This window comes from Trichoderma camerunense (genome assembly GCF_050948025.1).
Source record: "Trichoderma camerunense strain CBS 138272 chromosome Unknown V8C40scaffold_27, whole genome shotgun sequence".
Taxonomy (NCBI): domain Eukaryota; kingdom Fungi; phylum Ascomycota; class Sordariomycetes; order Hypocreales; family Hypocreaceae; genus Trichoderma; species Trichoderma camerunense.
This window is the reverse complement of record NW_028145343.1, coordinates 178,795-199,653: the sequence shown is the minus strand read 5'-3', so window position 1 is coordinate 199,653 and position 20,859 is coordinate 178,795. Positions and strand designations below refer to the sequence as shown.

The following is a 20,859-nucleotide window of genomic DNA, read 5'->3' as shown; positions in this document are numbered from 1 at the left end:
AAGGGCATAGTTTCACGGCGTTTTTGGATTTGGCACAACTATCTGGGCAAATTTTCTCTCTCGACTCTTCTTACAAACTATACAACGGAGAATTGATAATAAAAAGGGGGCAAGGTATATTTCCGCCCAATTCAATAGACGAGAGTGGCTGTGGTGTCCCGTCAACATTGATCTGGTGACATTTTGGCTCGACTTTCTGGCTTTGCATGCTTTTGGAACCGAGCAACGGCTTAGACACAACGATTCAGGACTAAAACGTCCGTAACCAGGTCCTCCGATACGAGAGGCCTCGGACGCGCTACCTATCGGGTAGTATCAAGTACCTATTCAGGTGTGAAGCGCCATCCTGGGCCGACTCGATTGGCCTTAGGCCATCGAAACAGGCACGAAAGCGACGGGAAGTCGGATTTATTGGCGCCCGCAAAGGTACCAATCCGAAGCCCCCGCCCCTTAATTCGGCCGATTCCCGAATGATCGAATGGGCGGCAAAATATACTGTACAGAAAAGAAAGAAGATTGTAAAAAACCAGGGGTAGTGGAACAAAGTAGGGAAACACAAAGCGTGAATACCTGTGAGTTGGGAAGGGTTGCGAAAAAAGCCTTGCGGAGAGCCTTGCAGTTGATCCGAATAAAAGCCCCGGCGCGGGCCAATGAGGGACGGGGATCTAGATTTGCAGCAAGGGCTGGTAGCCGATTGGCTGTCGGCAGCCGAGAAACTTGCAAGCGTTTATTTACATTGGATGCTCTGCGTGGTTTTTTGTGGGTTCTTACAAGGTTAAGGGTACAGTAACAAGTTGGCATGTAGATGAACATTGTTAAGTGTATTATTAACGATGATGGCTTCAAATGCAAAGACGGCAAAAGTTAAGCTTGAAGTAAAGGCAGATTCAAATTCACCGAAAATAACAACAATGCAATCTCACTCGTTGTTTCATCCTTCAATCGGGGAACCAGAAACACACCATACATGGGCACGTACCAGGCACCAGAGCATCAACCGTCTTCATGCAGCCCGGTCCAATACGTCACTCGCTGTGGCTGTGGACAAGCAAGGATGGGACAACTCAGGGCGGTACAAACCCACCTTTGTTTGAGAAAAGGATTCTGCAGTATTAATCACAATTTTGCTGCATTTTCCTGAAGCTGCTCCATTTTATTTTTCTCGTGTTTGGCCTGTCAAACTTGAAACCTGCTGCGGCTTTGCTCCTGATTCACGCTTCAGGCTTTTCGCCTATATTTTTTGTTTCAAAACAGTTCTGGCTGCTATTTTCGGATAGTCGTGTTATATTGCATTTCTCTATTTCTCTCTTCGTTGCACTTTTTTTTTTTTTTTATTTCTTTCACAGCCTCCTCCGTCTTTCATCTCCTTTCATAGTTCGAAACAATAAAACACTTTTACCGTGAAATTAAAGCGCTTTAGGATATACGCTCCGCGAGATTTTAACTTCGTATAGACGCTATATTTAGCCCATCGAGAGTGTTGCCTGACTAGACTTGCATGTGTTGGCGTCGATCATGGGGGGCGTGTGAGTGTGATGTTGTCGTCAGCCTTTTTTTCCTTCTTCCCTTTCGATGTTCTGCAGAACGGAGCTAATAAGGTTATTTGCCGTTTTCGTGCCCATGACAATGACCGAATGTCTCTACCTGGGAAGCATGGGTGTCGCAAAAGCTTAGCATGGCGATAGCGTGCGAGCAAACTCGTCATCACCGCCAGCCATGTGGGGGAGACACGACGCATCACCGCCAATCTCCATGCAGCTGCCAAAAACGAAAAGTTTCAGGATTTGGTCATTCCTAGTTCCTTCATTAAGTTGTTCAGCTTTCGAATGGTGGCTGTAAAGGTGACAACCAAGGGAAAACAGCCGATTCTGTGAGGGCTTTTGTCTACTTACTAGGTAGGGGGTGCTGTCAACGGAAGTCTGCCGTCTTTTTGGGATGATGCTCATGATTGTGGATTGACGGCGGTGACTTGTCCAAAAAGGGATTTCTGTAGCCCTTTTGTCTACGCGTAATCTACGTCTAAGTGGCAGAACCTTGGTCTATAGTAGCACTATTGCTTGGGTAGATGTGAATCGCGTCTTTCTTATTCACCAACTTAGATGATTACACAGCTATGGGGTAGGTCATAAGGTAGTAAATACTCCAGATAAGGTGCCTATTTGCCTATCACTTGTATTTAGGGTACTTACCATTGTACATAAGCGGCTACCACGTTTCCAGGTATTTGTCACTGACATGTGCCGTCGAACCCTCGAAAGTGATGCCGAATCTGTCAAGTTTGGGAGATATTCTAGACCTTTGGAATACTGACGCTCATGCACTACCGCTCGTCCGGCAAACTAGTACCCATTTAGGTTCCTTTTCTCATTTCCCCCCCTGCCACTGTGGAGGGGCGCCAATGACAGAGGCCTATGCGAACGGTGTGCGGGGTTGTTGCTAGAGTTTGATTCAATGTACAACTCAAGTCAACCGGACGCTACCAAAGACCATGGAGATTACATGAGTCGTTGGCATGAAGGGAACCTTGAAAGATGGAGGCCGCTGGCGTCAGTGCTAGAACGGGCGGTAGCTCAGGCTCCAGTTGCCGGATGTCGCTGATGGATTTGCATCTGGAGCGTATAGCTGCGTTTAGTAGTTGAGAAGAGCATTCCACGGCGCGCGCCATCGAATAACATGGCAGACGAGCTGAAGTGAGCAAAGTATGTACGAGTACCTGTTTGCATGTACATACAGTACCTGAGTCATCCGTCGCACTGCTGAAAAGAGCACCTATTCAAATCTCTCTCTTGTGTCCCTCATCTGATTTTCACGTGGGTATGACAGGCTGCTAAAAGGCACATTTCTCTCTCTCACTGCTAGCCCGTTCGCCTAAGCCGTGCTAACCATCGGCTGAAGCAAAGGGCCTGATCCATATCTCACGCCTGCTTGCTGGGGACCATCCCACTTCCTGCGATACCTCTCCGACCTTAGCTTTCTGCCTCCTACATCACCCGCCTCCCAGTTGGACCAACCCCAAGCCCGCCGAGCTACCAGAACCAGCAGCGTCGTCAGCAGCGCCGTCAGACGCCGTCACTGCAGAGTCTCTTTCTGTCTCTGTTCCTCTTGTGTCCAAGCAGAGTTGCGGCCACAAGGTTGCTGCTCCAGTTTGCACAGCCTCGCGGGTCCGCGTTTCTCTGCTCGATGATTTGGCGCCCAACCCGAACGAACCCCGACAAAGCAAAGTGCCAGAAAGGACCCCCCTCCCTCGTCTTCACGCTGCCAGTGCCGTGCCGATTCCCAAACTCTGCCAGCATCTAGCATTCTGGCAAATCGCATCCAAGCCAGCATAGCATCGCCTCGCCTCGCCTCGCCTCGTCTCCCCTCCCCCTCCCAGGTCCAGGTCCAGCCCTATTTGATAGCCATACCCACGTCAAATCCACCCCGTACCTGGACGCCCGCACCCGCTCGGAGAACGAGTTGCAGCTGGCCTCAGGACCGCCCGTCTGAAACACTCTTCAGACTGTGATTCGCACCGCTGTACGCGTCCTGCCGCTGTGATAGGACCGCCCCCCAGCTCCTTGCATCTCTGCCGCCCAGTGCACAGCCTCCCCGCTGCAGCACGGAAGGCTGACTGTGGAATCTGCCTCGCACGACGTACAGACCAGCACTCGGCAGCCATCATGAGCAGCGAACCCCAGCGTGGAAGGTCACCGTCCGCCGGTGGCTTTCAGCCTGATATAAACCAATCTCACTCGCCGGCACGGAGCCCGTTCGCACCCACAAGCGAGCAGCCATCCGTTGGTCTTGGTCTTGGGATCGGAGTCGACCTGGATCCATCGCAACAACAGCAACAGCGACAACCACCTCAGCAGCAGCAGCAACAGCAACATCGAGCATTCACAGCATCTTTGCATCCCAACTTCGACTCATTCAACGCAAACGGCTTCCTCGGTGCACAAGCCAACGCTGCCGACCCGAATACCGGCTTTGACCCCAGCGCGAGCTTCGGACAGCAGCCGGCCACCGGCCCCGACTCCACCCTGTCTTTGAACGCCCAGGCGCAACAAAACTACCTCTCGCCAAACCTGCACGACGGTGATTTCTCTCTCTTCCCATCGGCCGCTGAGCAAGGCGATCAGTACAACGCCCCTCTCTTTGAGCAGCCGCCCCTTGGCGACCTCAATGCCATGACCTCTCCGCATTCGCATCAGTCTCCGACCCCTCCACGGCTCTACCCGTCCGAAAGTCTCCAGTCGCCCCCCTTCAACCAACATCAGTTCTCGTCGCCGCCGTCAACCCATTCGAGGAATGCTTCTTTAGGGCCTGAGGCCGCGCTTCTTCCCAATCAGCTCGGCGACTGGACCCAACCGCAATTCCAAGGCCATAGGAGGACTCCCTCGGAATACTCTGACGTCTCCTCCGTGGCTCCTTCTCCTCATATGATTAGTTCCGATACGTTTGACGCCGATCCATCCGGCCACTCTCCTCTGCAGAGACCTGCGGACAGCCTCTACCAAGAAGTGCTCGGTATTGGGTCTTTCAGCTTGGCCGACCCCAGCAGTCCTGGTTATCACGGCCGAAGCCCCTCGCACAGCCCAGCCATCAGCCCTCGCATAATGCCACAGCAGATGCCGGATACTATGCAACCTTCTTTCAACTTGATCCCGCCAAACTCCGGGTATGAGAACGTCTCTGGATACCCAGACCTACAACCTAATCATGAGACTTTCCCGCCTCTGCAGGGCGGTATGGGCGCCGATATGCACCAAATGCAACCACCGGCCATCAACATTGACTTTGCGCCGACTACGAATTCAAGACAAGGCAGTTTCGAACCGCCCAAGTCGCAGATGGATCAGGATTCACTAACACCCCCAGAAAGAGGTAAGTCGTTCATTTTTGCGATACAGTGTTTCGCATGCACGAACTACAACTAACGTGATTTCACAGGTCGACCCAAGTCTCGCCCGAGGGCGGTTACGGATCCGTTCCATCCTGGCAGCGGAATCCTCCCCCCTGGCAATTTGGGACCCTCTCTCGGAGTTGATCTTGCAACCCGCTCCGATACATCGTCTCGATCTTTATCCCCTCTAGATCGGCAATCGGTCGGCTCGTCGGCCTCAAGAAGGCGGCAATCGACTTCCTCAGTGCCCAATAACGTGATCGCTTTGCGCCTGGCGGATCCCGAATATCAGAATAGCCAGGATGCCGGGACCAGCAAGCGTATGCAGAAACACCCGGCAACTTTCCAGTGTACTCTATGTCCCAAACGCTTCACTCGAGCATATAATCTGCGGTCTCACCTGCGCACTCATACCGATGAGCGACCATTCGTTTGTACTGTCTGCGGCAAGGCATTTGCTCGACAGCATGACAGAAAGCGACACGAAAGTCTACATTCCGGAGAGAAGAAGTTTGTTTGCAAGGGTGATCTGAAAACCGGTGGCCAGTGGGGCTGTGGTCGACGATTTGCACGAGCTGATGCCTTGGGAAGACATTTCCGTTCTGAAGCAGGAAGAATATGTATCAAACCTCTCCTGGACGAGGAAATGATAGAAAGGCAACGCCAGTGGCAGGAGCAGCGGATGCAGCAGAACATGGCACAGAACATGGCCAACCCGCAGGTTATGGGCATGGATGCTGGCCCTGGTTATCCCATGGATTCCAGTGGCAACTATGGCCTCCCGCAGGCCCTCTTAGCTCAATATCCCGCCCTGGCGCAGATGAATTGGTCGACCGACATGGGAGGTGGGCTGGATGACGAGCTCAGTGGTAGATCCTCATTCGATGCCAGTGACTACGATGACGGCGACGATGGTGGATACATGAGTAGTTCTGGAGCCAGATACCCAGAAGAAGGCATGGGCCAGAATTACGCCGACATGAGTTATACTGGAGAGTATGGGCGCTGATGGACGAGCAGCTCTTTGATTCCGTTCCCCTTCTTCTTCTTCTTCTTCTGTTACATGTTTTCTCCACCCCATTATCACTTCCCTTTCCCTCCACCTGTGTTCTTCCCCCCTTTTTTACGGTTTCTTTCCACGACGATGGGTGTTTAATTATCGGACTGCCCCCGAACCCCAACTCGGGGAGGCGAGCTTGGTTATATAGCGTGGAACGGGTGGCATTTGAATTCTGATATGTGTGTTTTTTTTCTCTTCCTTTTCATTTTGGAAAACAAAATTTGAGATGGCTCGGGTTACTTAGATGGCACGTCGCATAGATACCACCCCTTGAAGCTTATTGTCACTCCGACTTTCCGCGACATCACTTTGTGATGCTGTTGATGGGACTTGTGTCCTACCGAATAAAGCCTTGTTCATTTGTATTCTGATGGTGTGCGACTTGTTGAGTGATGTATTGTTGTGATTGAATTGGTAGTTTCTTTCCATTCTTCTCTTTTGCAAGGGTTATTCTACCGTTCTTGAGGCTATCTTGAGAATAGTGCAAGTGATATCATATGGCACGGCTGCAAATGAAGCCAATACCAATGTAAAGGGGATAACGACTCAAAATAGCACCCAAACGCTGTTATCCACTGTGTTTTTTTTTTTTTTTTTTTTTTTTTTGGACAAACACTGAGTACAATTCTGATTACATTTTACTTACCTAGTACTCAGAAGCTATGAAGCCTTGAAGCCAAATCCATCGCATTAACCTCCACTCTTACTCTTACCTAGTACTATACGGGCAAACCTTACAGATTAAGAGGTCAACCATACAATAAGATTAATTAGACATGCTACTCGAATACTATAGCGGCACTTCGAAAGAGGATACTTGCACCGGTAGCCGCTGGATATCGGCATGGCGATAAGATATTGATCAGTGCCGGAAGATGTGGGACCTCCGGTATAAGTCGGAGCAGGGGGGGCGAGATAACCGTGATTCTTCTGTGCTTCTTGTCCAAACTGTCATGTTACGAGTACAAAGTACAAGCTCGCCCTTGCCCCAGACAGGGACCGGGGGCAGGGTTTTTGCTGTTACTACGAGTATGATGTGCATGCTGTGATAACTAATCTGGGGATTTCGGTTTGACAGGTTTTGCTAGAGATAATTTGGAGTCTGTAAGGGAGATATGGGGGGCCGTGGGGGGCGCCTGTAACGAGCATGGAATCATGCCCCAATTGCTGCGTGTATTTCGCCTTGTTAATAATAAAACTAGGATCAAAAAGTAATTACCTACGAGCAGTTTTCTGATGACCATGTGACAAAGTGTTAGCGGGATGAAGTGCCCAACTCAGCGTCTGCATTGCTGCCGTTTTGTGGATAATTCATGACGATGCGATTGCTGGAAAACGTCATCTATCATCTGATAGCCAGGCCCAGCACTGCCCGTGGCATGATGGAAGAGGCCCAAGGACAAGCAGGCCTTTGGGGGGGTTTCGACTCGATGAATCGTTTGGGTCTGACCGCTTCGAAAGACCCGTTGCGATGTCGGGCTTGTACAGTAGAGGACGGGCTATCCGGGAGGCTGCACGAGGGTGCCTGCCTGCAGCCCGATATTGCATTTAATATGTTTCTGAACTACTTTAAATTTTACCTTTTGATGAAGACATTTGGATGTAGTATATCGATAGTATTGTTTTGCAAACATGCAGATTTGATTATTTGGATTCCAACTGCGAGTCTGAGTGAGGGGCAACATTGAATGTCTCATATCATCTGTCTATGTACCTCATCCTGCCGTATACGGCAAAATGACTCAAGGGGGTCAGCTGAGTCTGCCGTGCTTCTGAACCCTGTAAGAAAGAAAGGCGATGCTGCATGAACGTGTCTGAGGGAGAGCAGCAGCAGCAGCACAAAGGGATTCGAGCCCTGGCTGACTGACTGACAAGCGGTCAAACAGAACTCCCAACCTGTAGCAACCCGCTCAAAGGGGAGAGTGCCTGGCCATGTCAACGTACCGGTACCTGGAACTGGATACGCAGGGCATATCGATTCGGGCCAGGGCAACCAATGACGGCAGCCGATTTGGATCGTCAAATGCCAGCCGCAAAGTACAGGTACATGCACGCGTGTCAGTGCGGATGCGCCATGCGTTTATGTATGTAGGAGGCGCCTCATGCGAGATTTTTGTTTTTTTTCTTGATTCTGATTCACTTTATTTGCAGCTTGGGTGGATCGAGGCCCTGCATGCGCCTGCATGGTACGTGCATGTACATTGTCACGCGACGAGGCCAGCCGGGTGCTCAAGTGGTGGAGGATCGTATGGTTTTCTGCTGTTGTTTTTTTGGTCGAGGATGTGGTTTGGGGGGGCGAAGTGCTATTTCTGTACTTTCCTCTGCTTTCTTCATTTTCTTGTGATGGTGAGAATCACAATTCTTGCAAGTTTTGCTTATAAAATTCATACTTTTCACCAGGCGGTGATGAAAAGTGATAGATGACAGCAGCTGGGTACGAAGCAGGTACACTCTCCGCTAGTCTGGAGCTTGTCAAGGCACAAAGGAGAAAAAACAAGTAAACAAATAAACAAAGCCGGCTGAGAATGCTCGCGCTCTGTATTTATCTCGGAGCAGTCGCAGTAAGTGGGACACGCATGCATTGCAGCTGCATCAATAAATAGGCCATGGCTGCAGATGGGATGCAACTCTCAGCAGCATCAGACCGCTGCGTTCGCCTGCAAGTATCGCATCGGTATCATGAACTGGAAATCAGTGTTAGGTACTTGAAGTGAAGATATGGAATACAATAGTTGTTGACGGTAGAGCGACGAGCTTATAGATACCAAGGTAGCTGTAAGGAATCCTATAATAATAGCATCTTGCCCCTTTCGTTTTCTGTCTTTTCTTTGTACTACCCCATCGTACTCCGTACTCCATCACCAAAACATCGAGTGCCATTCACCTTGATTCAAGTTGTTGGGTACCTACGAGGTACCAAGGGAGATCCAATCCCCATGCGAGATGGCAGCGGGCTTGTTTGGCTGCAGCTGGAGATGGGCTAAAGACGCGCTAAGCACTTTGGGGGTCTGGTGACAAGCGAATGGGGCCCGCAGCCCAGCCAACCCTCCCGCCCAGCGCCACTTTGATTGGCCGGGCCGCTGCGTCCTGGTGCATCACTGGCGCATCTTTTGGTGCAGGAGCGTCTTTTGGGAGGTCGTCAGTCGTATCGTACCTGCTCATGTGTGCGTGCATTCGCCTGCAAAGGGCTGGCTGGTCCTTCCTGTGTTCTGCTTCCTGCGGGTGAGCAGTGCAGAGAGAGGCAAGGGCGAGGCGAGGCGAGGAAAGAAAAGAAGCGAGGCAATGACGGCAGCGCTCGTGTCACGTTGTTTGCTCAAAGGCTCTAGCCTTCCCAGTTGGGCGCTTTCAACGGCCTAGCACCTGCTTAGTCGTCCTCTCCCGTTTATGCTTTGGCATGGGCAATGTCCCACGAGGGCTCAGGCACGTCTATCGTAGGTCAGTCTGGAGAATGCCTAGTACCTTGTTCTACGGTAGTAGTACCCCCAACATCCAAGACAACGCGCTGCAAGGCGGCTGTCAGTGTACATGTATGTACGAGACACTGCGGTACCCGCTGTCTCTCACAGGTGCCGAATCGCAGATCGGAAAGGCATGTATTTGCACTCCTAAGCACAAGTGCCCTCTCGCCAACGCCCGCCGGGTCTCATGAGATCCATGTGCCGCATCTTGTTTGACTTATCTCTACTGTACTGTACCTATTGCATCACCATCTACGATATCACATTGGATCCATCCATTACTCGTGCTAGTACCTTCAAAGCCATGGATACTTGCCGTAGTGCCCAAAGTAGCTCTCAGTCACACCAAGCGTGATGCTGTAAAAAAGAAAAAGCAAGAGGACCAAAAAGAGGGTGTCGAGACCGCAGCCCTTGTGCAACCTCAAGCTGAGATACTCGCCTCTTCTCCCTCCGTAGGTTGGGCAGTCCCAAGGCAAGGGCACCTGTATCATTGGTCCCTCCGCATCTGCTGGAGGTCAGTCACTTTGTCCGGAAATCTTCTTCCCTGAGCCGCGGCCAGTGGCTTGTTTCCTCTCTCTAGACAGCCTCGCCACCATCTTTCACCACTTGATCCCGCCTCGCTCGGCCGCTCTTTTATTGTGAGGATCCCGGGCCTTTGCCACATCTACTAGCCTTGCTCACCAACTTATACTCGACTTCACTACAGCCCGCCTCCCACGGTACTACCGTGCCTAGTGTCCTTGTACTTGTAAGTAGGGCCTTGGTAGCTCTCTGTGCTACCAACACTGAGCTGTACATCCAACTGACGAGGCGGACGGCTGCGGCAACAAGATCGTCAGCCCAGCTATCTTCTTATCCGCTGTTCATGCTACTGCTGCGAGGTTAGGTGCTAAGGTCTGGTACTAGGCAATCTATCTGTGCTGCCCATAGCTGCGCTTGCAACGCGCCTTCACCGGCTTCTGCAGAGGACTCGGGTTAGTACATGCCATCCCTACCCAAAAGTTTCTTAAAAAAAAAAATCAAGGAAAACCCAAGACTCAGCTAATGCAATCGCCGTCTTGCAGTAACACTCCAGTTCTTCTTGTTAGTGACAGAACTGTTTTCTTCTTCTCCTCGTTGTTTTATTGCGTCTTCTTCTTGTCCGTGGTTCTCTCATGGAATCGACCAGCTACCGCGACTGCTAGAGACGAAGCTCGCGCGGGCCGCCACAACTTACACCATCGCAGCAGGTATCTTGACGAAACATCACATCTGTGCACCTGCAAGTCGCAATATCTTTCGCATCCGTTCACGATACCGTCCTTTCTTTTATTGTGCTTTCGAGAATATCATCGAATTTACCCGAGGGCTGCTGAAGCTTAGAATCGGCCTTCTCCCTTCATGCCCTTGAGAAGGGATCTCTAGCTTCAAAGAGAGAAGCCTTCCGTTATACACACTCTCGCCTACTTTCTGGCGAAAAATATAGCTCCCATGATTGCAACATTGCCGTGCCATTGCATCAGCTCCCATTCCAACAATGGCTGCCGCCGATGTGTTGGTGTTTAATCAACACGGGACGAAATGCACAGAATGGCCAGCTCCGAGGCGATCAAGGGGAAATGGGTGGGATGAGCGCAGTCTGCAGGCACGGCTGCAGCTTATTTCTCGAGCTTGGATCGTTCGTGGAGAGGTGCGTATCAAGTTTCTTGCGGGGAAGGCTCATGGTCATGTAGGCATCGTCGTCATTCGTTTCAGCGCATTGACTGGGAATTATAGCATCGTTCGTCCTCCACCTGCACATCACAGCCGGGCAGACCACTAATCGTGCCCAACCTGTTCCCGCGGTGGCTCTCTCGACATCATGCAAGACCTGCAGCGACCTCTTCTGTCTATCATGTCACAAAACCTCGCCACGCCGATTCGCTTGCTCGCCGAGATGCACCACGCGCCGAGTCTCATCAGCCGTCCCCACACCCGGCCCAATCGACGCAGCACAGGCGATCTCGATCTGGCTTCCTCGACGATCCGATTCTCGATGTAACAATTGATTTCACTTCTGAAGATGGCTTTGTTCGCTGCAAAGGCAAGAAGAAGAACAAAGGAGGGCACAACGGCAGCACCAATAACCACAACAATAACCGGTCTGCGGATGGGCCATCCAAGGAAGGTAGCCAGAACCCCGAAGGAAATGGCGGTGGGGAGCAGGGTGGTAGTGGTGGTGGTAATGCAGGCCAGGGCGGAGCTGCAGGTGACGGGAGTAATGCTGGTGGTGGCGGTGATGGGGACAAGGGTAGTGACCGGGGTGCAAACAATGACAACGCGGAACATGATTTGTCGGCGCCTCCCAAAGGCAGCGAAAAGGATACCAAGACCAAAAAGGGCCCTGAGACCGAGTCTCCTCCTCCCGCAACCAACGCGATCGACGACGACTCTCTTGACGACGTAAATCTCAACGACGACGCTGGGAAAAATTCCGATTCTGGGTCACACGAGCACGAGTCCAAGAGTGGGTTTGGGGCCTGGGGTAGTAAATTCGTATCGTTTGTTGGTGCTGCCGCCAGCGGATCCTCGAGTGGTAACGATGCCCATACCGACGCTGGCGACAAAAACAACAACCCCGATAGCAATCCTTGGACCGCCAGCGACTCAATACACTCCAGCGCTCTAGCATTTTTAGTCGCCGATACCGATGCGACACAGAGGAAGGCCCATAACAAAGCAGAGGCCCCTCATGATGCGATAGATGAGGATGATGACCCGTGGGGATATCCATCCAAGAAAAAGAGTAACAAGGTCAATCGCACACCCGGTTCCAGTGCTGCGCATACGGCGCCAGCAGTGAATGACGACCTCACCAAAGGCGACGTTGGAAAAACAAGCGACAAGAAAGCAAGCGACACATCAGTTGAAGACCAAGTAAAGCCAGATCTCATGCCGGTCAAGGGGGCGTCCAAGGCCGAGGAGAAAGAGGAGGGTTGGTCGTTCTGGGGACTTGGAAAGAATAAAAAGAAAGCCGAGGAGAATGTCAAACAGTATGAGCAACAAGTACCCCCGCCGCCGCCGCCTCCCCCAGCGCCACCTCCACCTTTCGCAGCTCAGGAAGCGGCTCTTCTCCAGGAGAATGTGTGGGACTCTGTCCCTGCCTCAAAGGAAAAGAAGAAGAAGAAGAGCGACAAACTAGCGCAGCCCGTTATATCTGTGCCAGCAGCTGAGCCTAAATCTAGGCTTGAGTCTAAACTCGAATCGAAGTCGAAGATTCCACAGCCAGACGACGAATGGGGGTTCTCTGCCGCCAAAAAGACAGTCAAAAAGGAGAGGGAAGGGGAGAAGGAGCGCGAGAAGGAGAAGGACAAAGACAAAGATAAGAAGAAGTCGAAACTTGCGACATCTGACGAACCAATTTCAGAAAAACCCTCATCGCGTATCCCTGAGCCTAAACAGAAGCGTCTAAATGGCGACGAGCCTTTGGGAAACGCTGGTGCCAAAGACAGAGAAGGCAACATTGACCCAGATGAAGCAAATGACTCAGCCAAAGGGAGGAATTCCGACGAGAATCAAGAGGGCTGGAGTTTTTGGGGCTTCGGGGGTAAGAAAAATGACTCTGTTACCGGGTCCGGCACGGATCAACCAAGAGAAGGATCGTCCAAGGCAGATACGCAAAGCCCCAAGTCTTCTGGAGACCTCATCGAAGAGACGACAATAAAAAAGGACAGAGACAGGGACAAAGATAAGGATCAGGATAAAGACAAGAAGAAGAAGAAGAGTTCAACTTCTGACCCCTCCAAGGGTGAATCCAAATCCGCCAAATCCAAGAACGAAGAAGATGCCAAGAAGGACAAGAAGAAAGGAACCACCGATTTGGTCAAGCTGGGCGCCCTAGACAACGCGCCTGCAGATGACTCTAACAACATAGGACTGGACGGGGGGGACACATTTGGTAGCGAAGGTTTCTTCGGCTCTTGGGGTATCGGCAAGAGTGATAAGAAGCGACGAGACGTTGACGATTCGTCGTGGAAACCCGATGTCATTGAAGAGCCAACCGACCGCACCTCGGCCCAGGACAAGAAGAAGTCTAACTTCAGGGGTGACCCTGTTGAGGTTTTGGATGAGACCACCGGTGAGATTGTCCTGCCTGACGCCGTAGAGGAGGTTAGGAGTAGCAAGGTCGAAGGCGTCGACAGCTATGTCTGGACAAAGTCCAACAAGGCAAAGTCGAAATCTCGGAATGAGGCCTTAGCTGATCCACCTCCCCGTGCACCCACTCCCCCTTCAATGCACCTTACTGAACCTGAAGATGAAGCAGGAGATCCCCATGCCGCCGCGTCAAAGCTCAAGCCGAATGACAAGGAAGCGGATAGGGCGCTGTCTAGGATACCAAGGCTGACCGACAAAGACCTCAAGAAGCTCGAGAAGGAAAAGAAGAAGGCCGAAAAGACCGACAGGGAAGCCAAGGAAGCCGACGAACGAGCCCGTCAAGAAGAAGAGCAAAGGGCACAAGAGCTTGCCGCTCGCGAAGCAGCAGAGAAAGCTAGACTCGAGGAGGAAGCTGAGGCTGCTGTTGCTGCCAAAGAGGAGGAGGAAATGTCTGCCTTGAATACGAAGAAGGCCAGGCGGGGCAAATTAATCAGGAAAGATCAAGAAAGACTTACACTCCTGGAAGAGAATGCCACTATCCGAGTCGAGAAACGAGCTGCGCGGGAAGCCAAGGCACGGGAAGACGAGGAACGGGCCGCCCAGGAGCAAGCAGCACGAGAGGCTGAGGAGCAAGCAGCACGCGAAGCAGCAGAACAAGCAGCCATCATATCTGAAGAGCAAGCGGAAATGAAGGCATTGCTCACGAAAAAACTCAAAAAGGGCAAGCTGCCTAAGAAGGAGGAAGAAAGACTCGTCCATCTCCAGGGAAACGCCTCGAAACGCAAAGAACGTGCCGCTCGCGAAGCGCAAGACAAAGCCCCAAAAGAGACCGAAGTGCAGCAAGAGGTAGACGAGCCACAGGCCGAGCCTGATGAAGAACCCGAAGACACCAAGGCTGCAGCAGCCGAGGCGGTAGAACGTGAAAGCGACCACGAAGAGCATAAACAGCAAGCCGCACGTGAGGCTGAGGAACGTGCTATCCGCGAAGCAGAAGAGCGCGAAGCAGCTATCATCAAGGAGGAGGAGACTGAAATGACAGCGTTGCTGGCAAAGAAAGTCAAAAGGGGCAAGCTCCTTAAAATGGAAGAACAAAGACTTGTTACCCTCCGAGTGAACGCCGCGAAACGAGAGAAAGAACGAGCAGCACGCGAAGCGGACCGAGTAGCACAAGAAGCCGCACGAGAAGCCGAGGAGAAGGAGCGTGCCGCTCGAGAAGCGGAAGAGCAAGCTGCTCGTGAAGCTGAAGCTGCTGCCCAGGAAGCCGCTCGCCAGGAGGAAGAACGTGCTCGTGAGGCTGAGGAACAAGCCGCCGCCATCGTCAGAGAAGAAGAGGAGCTAGCTGCTTTGATAGCTAAGAAAGCTAAAAAAGGCAGTAAACTCCTTAGGAAAGACGAAGAAAGGCTCGCTACACTTCAGAAAAATTCTACAAAGCGGGCAGATGAGCGGGCAGCCCAGGAAGCTGAGCAAGCCGCCCGTGAAGCAGAAGAACTTGAGCGTGAAGCCAAGGAACAAGCTGCTGCTATTGCAATGGAAGAGGAGGAACTCGCTGCTCTAGAACTTAAGAAGAGTAAAAGAGCTGGCAGACTCCTTAGGAAAGACGAAGACAGGCTGGCTATCCTTCAAGCTAACGCTAAAAAGCGAGCGGACGAGCAAGCTGCCCAAGAAGCTGAACAGGCTGCCCGGGAAGCACAAGAGCAAGCCGAACGCGAAGCCGAACAGGCGGCCAAGGAAGCTGAGGAACGGGCTGCCCAGGAGGCCGCAAAGGCTGCAGAGGCTGCGGCAATTGCCAAAGAAGAGGCAGAAATCGCTCAATTAATTGATAAGCGAGATAATTCCTTTTTGGGCATTAATAAGTCGGGAGAGCAAAGGTTAAAGCTCCTCCAGGAGAAGGCCAAAAAGCGGGCTGAAGAACAAGCCGCCCGTGAAGCAGCTATTGAAGCGGAGCGAGCCAAGGAAGAAGCTGACCGTCTCGCTCGTGAAGCCGAAGAACAAGCCGCTCGTGAAGCTGAGGAAGCAGCCAAGGAGGCCGAGCGGGTAGCCAAGGAAGCCAAGGAGCGAGAAGCTCGAGAGGCTAGGAAGGCTGCCGCCATTGCTAAAGAGGAAGAGGAGCTAGCTTACCTCCTCGACAGGAAGGCCAAGGCTTTCAAAGGCAAACTTCCAAATTCGCAGGAAGAAAGACTAATCGACCTTCAAGCCAACGCCACAAGACGAGCTCAAGAGAAGGCAGCTCGCGAAGCCGAAGAACAGGCAGCTCGCGAAGCGGAGCAGGCAGCCAGAGAAGCTGAACAAGCAGCTAAAGAAGCCGAAGAACTTGCCGCCCAAGAAGCAAAGAAACTTGCTATTATTGCGGAAGAGGAGAAGGCGTTGGCATTGTTGCTTGAGAAAAAGGCCACGTCAAAGCTTTCATCTAAAGGAGAAGAAAGGCTTAAAATACTTCAGGCCAAGGCTGCAAAACGGGCGGAAGAGAAAGCTGCTCGGGAGGCCGAAGAACAAGCTGCTCGGGAAGCTGAGCAAGCAGCTAAAGAAGCCGAAGAGCAAGCCGCCAGGGAAGCAGAAGAGGCTGCCGCGATCGCCAAAGAGGAGGAAGAACTGGACTATCTTCTGAAAAAGAAAGCTCGATCATATAAAGGTCAACTGCTGAATGGAGCAGAAGAGAGATTAGTCGAACTCCAGGCTAACCACCAACGGCGTGTCGATGAAAAGGCAGCTAGAGAAGCTGAAGAGCAGGCTGCTAGAGAAGCTGAAGAGCTTGCTGCCCGGGAGGCTGCCGAAGCTGCCGAGATCGCTGCTGAAGAGGAAGAACTTGCCCTCTTACTCAAAAAGAAGACTAGTTCATCCAAGAGCCTGTCAAGTAAATCAGAGGCAAGGCTGGCCGAACTCCAAGCCAATGTTCAACGGCGTGCCGATGAAAAGGCAGCCCGAGAAGCCGAAGAACAGGCTGCTAGGGAAGCCGAAGAGCGAGCCGCTCAGGAAGCTGCAGAAGCTGCAGCGATTCTTGCAGAAGAGGAAGAACTTGATTATCTTCTGAAAAAGAAAGCCAGTTCACACAAGGCTCTGTCAAGTAAAACAGAGGCAAGGTTGAATGAGCTGCAGGCTAACGCCCAACGACGCGCCGATGAAAAAGCAGCTAGGGAAGCTGAAGAGCAGGCTGCTAGGGAAGCCGAGGAGCGAGCTGCTCAGGAAGCCGCTGAAGCTGCTGCAATCGCTGCTGAAGAGGAAGAACTTGCCCTTCTGCAGAAAAGGAAAGCTACTTCATACAAAGGCCTGCCAAGCAAATCAGAGCAAAGGTTGATTGAACTGGAGGCCAACGCGGCAAGACGGGCTGAACAGAAGGCTGCCCGAGAAGCTGAAGAACAGGCTGCTCGAGAAGCTGAGGAAGCAGCTAGGGAAGCCGAGGAACAGGCCGCTCGGGAAGCAAAGAAGGCTGCTGAGATTGCCGCGGAAGAGGAAGAATTGGCTCTTTTACTTAAGAAGAAGACCAGTTCGTTCAAAAGCTTGTCGAGTAAATCAGAGCAAAGGTTGAAAGAATTGCAAGCAAACGCGGCAAAGCGAGCGAAAGAGAAAGCTGATCAAGAAGCTGCAGAAGCTGCAGAACAGGCTGCTCGAGAAGCTGAGGAAGCAGCCAAGGAAGCAGAAGAGCGGGCTGCTCAGGAGGCCCTAGAGGCAGCTGCAATCGCTGAAGAAGAGGAAGAAATAGAGCGACTCCTTGACAAGAAGCACAACTCATTTATGGGCTTATCAAGCAAATTAGAGCAGCGACTGAACGAGCTCCAGGCGAAAGCTGAAGAGAGAGCGGCCCGTAAAGCCGAAGAGCAGGCTGCAATCGAAGCAGAGCAGGCTGCCAAGGAGGAGGCCGCAATTGCCGAAGAGGAAAAAGAAGTAGCCGACCTGCTTCGTAAGAAGGATAAGAAAGGTAAATTATCGAAGAAAGACGGCGAACGATTGTCTCATCTTCGAGTCAAGGCGACAAAGAGGAAGGAAGAGCAAGCCGCGCGGGAAGCTGAGCTGGCTGCCGACGCCAATCAGGATAGTGAAGACGATAGTGACGAAGCAGCTGATGATGCCAACGACAATGATGACGATGTCGACGACGACAATGACATTGATGCCGATGACGACGAAGAAGCCATTCGAGCGGCCGAAGAAGAACGAGCAGCCCGTGAGGCCGAGGAGCAAGCTGCCCGCGAAGAAGAGGAAAGGGCAGCTCGAGAGGCCGAAGAGAAAGCTGCCCTCGAGGCTGAAGAGGCCGCGAGGAAACTGAAGAAGAGCTCCAAGAAAGACAAGAAGGAAAAGGACGACAAGAAGGATCTTAAGGATTCTAAACGGGATAAGAAAGACAAGAAAGACAAGAAGTCTCGGGATCTCCCATCCGAAGGGGAGGCAGAACAGAAAGCGGAGACAGGGGTCAAGCCAGATCCTGACTTTGACATGAGCCCTGCCGAGATAGAGGAGCTACTTGCACCCAAAGAAACGGGCGCGGCGGGCGCGTTCAGCTTCTGGGGTCTCGGCGGCAGCTCTAAAAAGCCAAAGCCACAAGGTTCGTTCTCCTTTCCCTATACTAAAATATCAAAAGAAAGTGACTAACCAGGAGTGCAACTTTAGAGGAACCAGAGACAAGATCAGCTGATAATGCGTCTCAAAAATCCTCGGAACAGCCACGCTCTCTGGGCGGCAGAATCGCTATCGGCCTCAAGGCTTTCCAAGAAGCACCGGAAGAAGTAGCTCGTCCCACCCTCCCACCATCCCCACCACCAGCATCAGACTCGGATAACGAAGTGAAACCCGCGGATCGATATGGAAGAAAAGCGGCAGATGATGAACGAGTGGCCAAGAAAGGACTAGCAGCTAACGTTGAACAGGCGGTCGAAGATTTGCAGTATGGAGATGATGTGGAAGAACCACCTGTCGCCAAGAAGGAGTCCTCACGAGAAGATCGTACCAGGAGAAGGAAAAAGGCTGAAGAGCCGATCATCGCACAAGACAGGGACCTGCCCAGGAGGCATCGGAGAGAGTCGGATGTTCCAGGCACATTCCCTGACGATGATGATGAAAACGAGATAATTGCCATCGTCGACGAAGCACCAAGGAAGGAGAGGAAGAGTAAGAAACGCCGACCAAGAGAGGAGGATATAGTGGTACCGCCTCCTCCTCCGCCAATGGCCCCGATGCCTCCTCCCCCTCCCCCTGCTCCGCCTGCAGTTCCCGATCCGCCTTTGACGCCGCCGCCGGAGCCGAAATCATCCAGGAAAGAAAGGTCGAGATCTAGCCGAGAAAAGGAAAAATGGCCAGCGGTGGAATCCCCTCCTCGCAGAGAAAGGGAGGAGAAGAGATCGTCAAAGCACAAGTCAGAAAAGTCTTCCAGACGAGCAATGGAAAAGACATCTTCTAGGGACTCCGCTTCAGAGAGGGTAGAACAAGTGGAGAGACCACCCAGGTCCTCGAGGCACCGACTCAGATCAATGTCTACACAAGAAAAGGAGAAGCGGCCATCTGGTATGAATGGTAGCAGCAAGCCTTCCAGGAGACATTCCATTGGCAATCACGGTCTTGCTTCTCCACCTCCAGAGGAAATACCCGACGTAACATCAAAGGCGGCCAAGATTCTCGGTTTCGACAAGTCAAGCTCAAAAAGGAGATCCCGCAAGACGAACCTCCAGGAGGATGAGGATATTATTATGACGGGTGCTCTCGATGCCGATGTCCACGTGGCTCAACCGCATGAAAGACATCGAAGCGCAAGATCTCGTGACGAGGAATTCATCACAACGGATCCCCCAAGTCCCGAACAGTCAGGCAGACGGCGAGGAGCCTCGCTCTCGAAGAAGACTGGATTGTCGGGGCTTTTCAGCGGCTTCATGACACCCAGAGCATCTAAAGTTGAGACAGGCGTAGAGTTTGATATACCCGTGGTGGAGACTGATCGAGAAGCTCCACGGGTATCTAGCCGCAAGACCAGGAAGCCGGAGCGAGAAGCAGAGCGCCCTGCTGATGACCGTGAACGGCGACGAAAGCGCAGAGACGACAGCGAGACTCGCAAGCTTGAAGAAAAGGAAGCTCGCCGCGAACGACGTGCCGCTCGTCATCGCGAAGAAGAGGAGCGTCGCGCAGCCGAAGATCGGGAGGCTCGAAAAGCCGAAGATCGAGAGGCTCGAAAGGCCGAGCGGCATCGCCTTCGCAAAGAAAGGGAAAGGGAGAAGGAGAGGGAGAGGGAGATGGAGGAAGAGGCGCTGAGAGCATCTAAGCGCCAGCGGCGTAGATCCCATCCAGATCCATTTGAGGATGAAGCCGCCGAGCGACAGCGTAGACGTGAGGCAAGGCGTGCTGCAAAAGCTGCTGAGGAGGAAGCGGCGGCGGCGGCGGCTGCAGCAGCAGCATATGACAGGCCGAGAAAAGCCAGCCGACGACATACGGAGCCGGTGATGGATGACCACGTCTATCCGGCCAAGGAACGTCGACGAGACGGCAAGAGAGCGCCGGTGACAACGTGGCCACACTCCGGGACGTCGTCCTGGGTCAAGGAGCATTCGGACCCCCCTCCGCATCTGGATGATGCCGGACATACAACAGATGCGGCGCCGTACATGGAAGACGACGAGCTAGCCCGGCGCGAGGCCCGGCGCGCACGACGGAAAGCCAAGTACGAAGAAGCACCTGTGGAGGATGCAGACGAGAGACGCCGCCGAGAGAGGCGAGAACGAAGAGAGCGAGAGAAGCGCAATGGCGCATCGGACGGAAGCGATGAGCGCCATCGCAGTCGACGAGGATCTGCAGCCGCTGAGCATCAGCCTCGAAGCAGCTGGTGGCGAAGATTTGGATGAAGCGGAGAGTCGCATGAACCATGAGCGAGCGTGTTTGATCTATTTTTTTCTTCTTTAATTTTTTTCTTCTTTCTTTCAGCTTCTCTCGCATATCTGTTTTCTTGCTTCTATTGCCATGATGAATGATTGAAATCTGGACGCTGCTGTGAAAGCGGTATCATGTTACAGTTTTGCCGATTCTTTCCGAGATCTCGGAGACGCCCTGCATGGAAACCAGTCCATCCAGGATATCTGCAGTCATCTCTACCCCGGTATGGTGTAAGATGGAGGGGATGTTTGAGTTTCTTTTCTTTTTCTTTTTCTTTTTCTCTTCGGCCGGTGATGTTGACATGTTGTACGAACGAGGCTTGTGGGTTTTTTGGAATTTTTTTTCGGTCGGTTGGGACCAGGTGTATCAATTGTCATGAGATGAATGCTGCGTATTGCCTCGCATAATTGTATTTTTTTTTCTTTATCATGCATACGCGCAGTGGGTATCTGGGTAGCTTTGGAGTCTTGTACTCGCAAATTATATCAATTATATCCAAG

General features: G+C 52.2%; 5 protein-coding genes across 5 annotated transcripts; 4 read left to right on the top strand and 1 right to left on the bottom strand.

The window, feature by feature from the left end:
* Positions 1-4: 4 nt before the first annotated feature.
* V8C40DRAFT_258325 (uncharacterized protein) lies at positions 5-649 on the bottom strand. The gene has a single exon (XM_083218691.1). It carries the CDS (start codon positions 166-168, stop codon positions 13-15), a length of 156 nt encoding a protein of 51 aa, XP_083067654.1. The 5' UTR covers positions 169-649; the 3' UTR covers positions 5-12.
* A 2,771-nt stretch (positions 650-3,420) lies between these two features.
* On the top strand, positions 3,421-6,516 carry V8C40DRAFT_258320 (C2H2-type zinc finger protein). The gene is made up of 2 exons (XM_083218690.1): positions 3,421-4,863; positions 4,930-6,516. The coding sequence occupies exons 1-2, from the start codon at positions 3,660-3,662 to the stop codon at positions 5,889-5,891; spliced, it is 2,166 nt and encodes a 721-aa protein (XP_083067653.1). The 5' UTR covers positions 3,421-3,659; the 3' UTR covers positions 5,892-6,516.
* A 1,236-nt stretch (positions 6,517-7,752) lies between these two features.
* On the top strand, positions 7,753-8,502 carry V8C40DRAFT_130169 (uncharacterized protein). Its single transcript, XM_083211050.1, has one exon. The coding sequence runs from the start codon at positions 7,875-7,877 to the stop codon at positions 8,364-8,366; it is 492 nt and encodes a 163-aa protein (XP_083067652.1). The 5' UTR covers positions 7,753-7,874; the 3' UTR covers positions 8,367-8,502.
* Positions 8,503-8,797: 295 nt separating this feature from the next.
* V8C40DRAFT_258315 (uncharacterized protein) lies at positions 8,798-9,205 on the top strand. Its single transcript, XM_083218689.1, has one exon. It carries the CDS (start codon positions 8,965-8,967, stop codon positions 9,166-9,168), a length of 204 nt encoding a protein of 67 aa, XP_083067651.1. The 5' UTR covers positions 8,798-8,964; the 3' UTR covers positions 9,169-9,205.
* Positions 9,206-10,916: 1,711 nt separating this feature from the next.
* Positions 10,917-20,331, top strand: V8C40DRAFT_283977 (uncharacterized protein; the record flags this gene model as incomplete). The annotated part of the gene is made up of 3 exons (XM_083222065.1): positions 10,917-11,069; positions 11,156-18,050; positions 18,116-20,331. 3 exons carry the CDS (start codon positions 10,917-10,919, stop codon positions 20,329-20,331), a joined length of 9,264 nt encoding a protein of 3,087 aa, XP_083067650.1.
* Between the last annotated feature and the right edge of the window lie 528 nt (positions 20,332-20,859).

What these genes read in the sequence shown, in the direction of transcription:
- V8C40DRAFT_258320 (XM_083218690.1), top strand. Translation starts at nt 3,660, where the DNA reads ATGAGCAGCGAACCCCAGCGTGGAAGGTCACCGTCCGCCGGTGGCTTT. An exon ending in ACTAACACCCCCAGAAAGAG is followed by an intron (nt 4,864 to 4,929) that starts GTAAGTCGTTCA and finishes GTGATTTCACAG; the next exon opens with GTCGACCCAAGTCTCGCCCG.
- V8C40DRAFT_258315 (XM_083218689.1), top strand. Translation starts at nt 8,965, where the DNA reads ATGGGGCCCGCAGCCCAGCCAACCCTCCCGCCCAGCGCCACTTTGATT.
- V8C40DRAFT_130169 (XM_083211050.1), top strand. Translation starts at nt 7,875, where the DNA reads ATGTCAACGTACCGGTACCTGGAACTGGATACGCAGGGCATATCGATT.
- V8C40DRAFT_258325 (XM_083218691.1), bottom strand. Translation starts at nt 168, where the DNA reads ATGTTGACGGGACACCACAGCCACTCTCGTCTATTGAATTGGGCGGAA.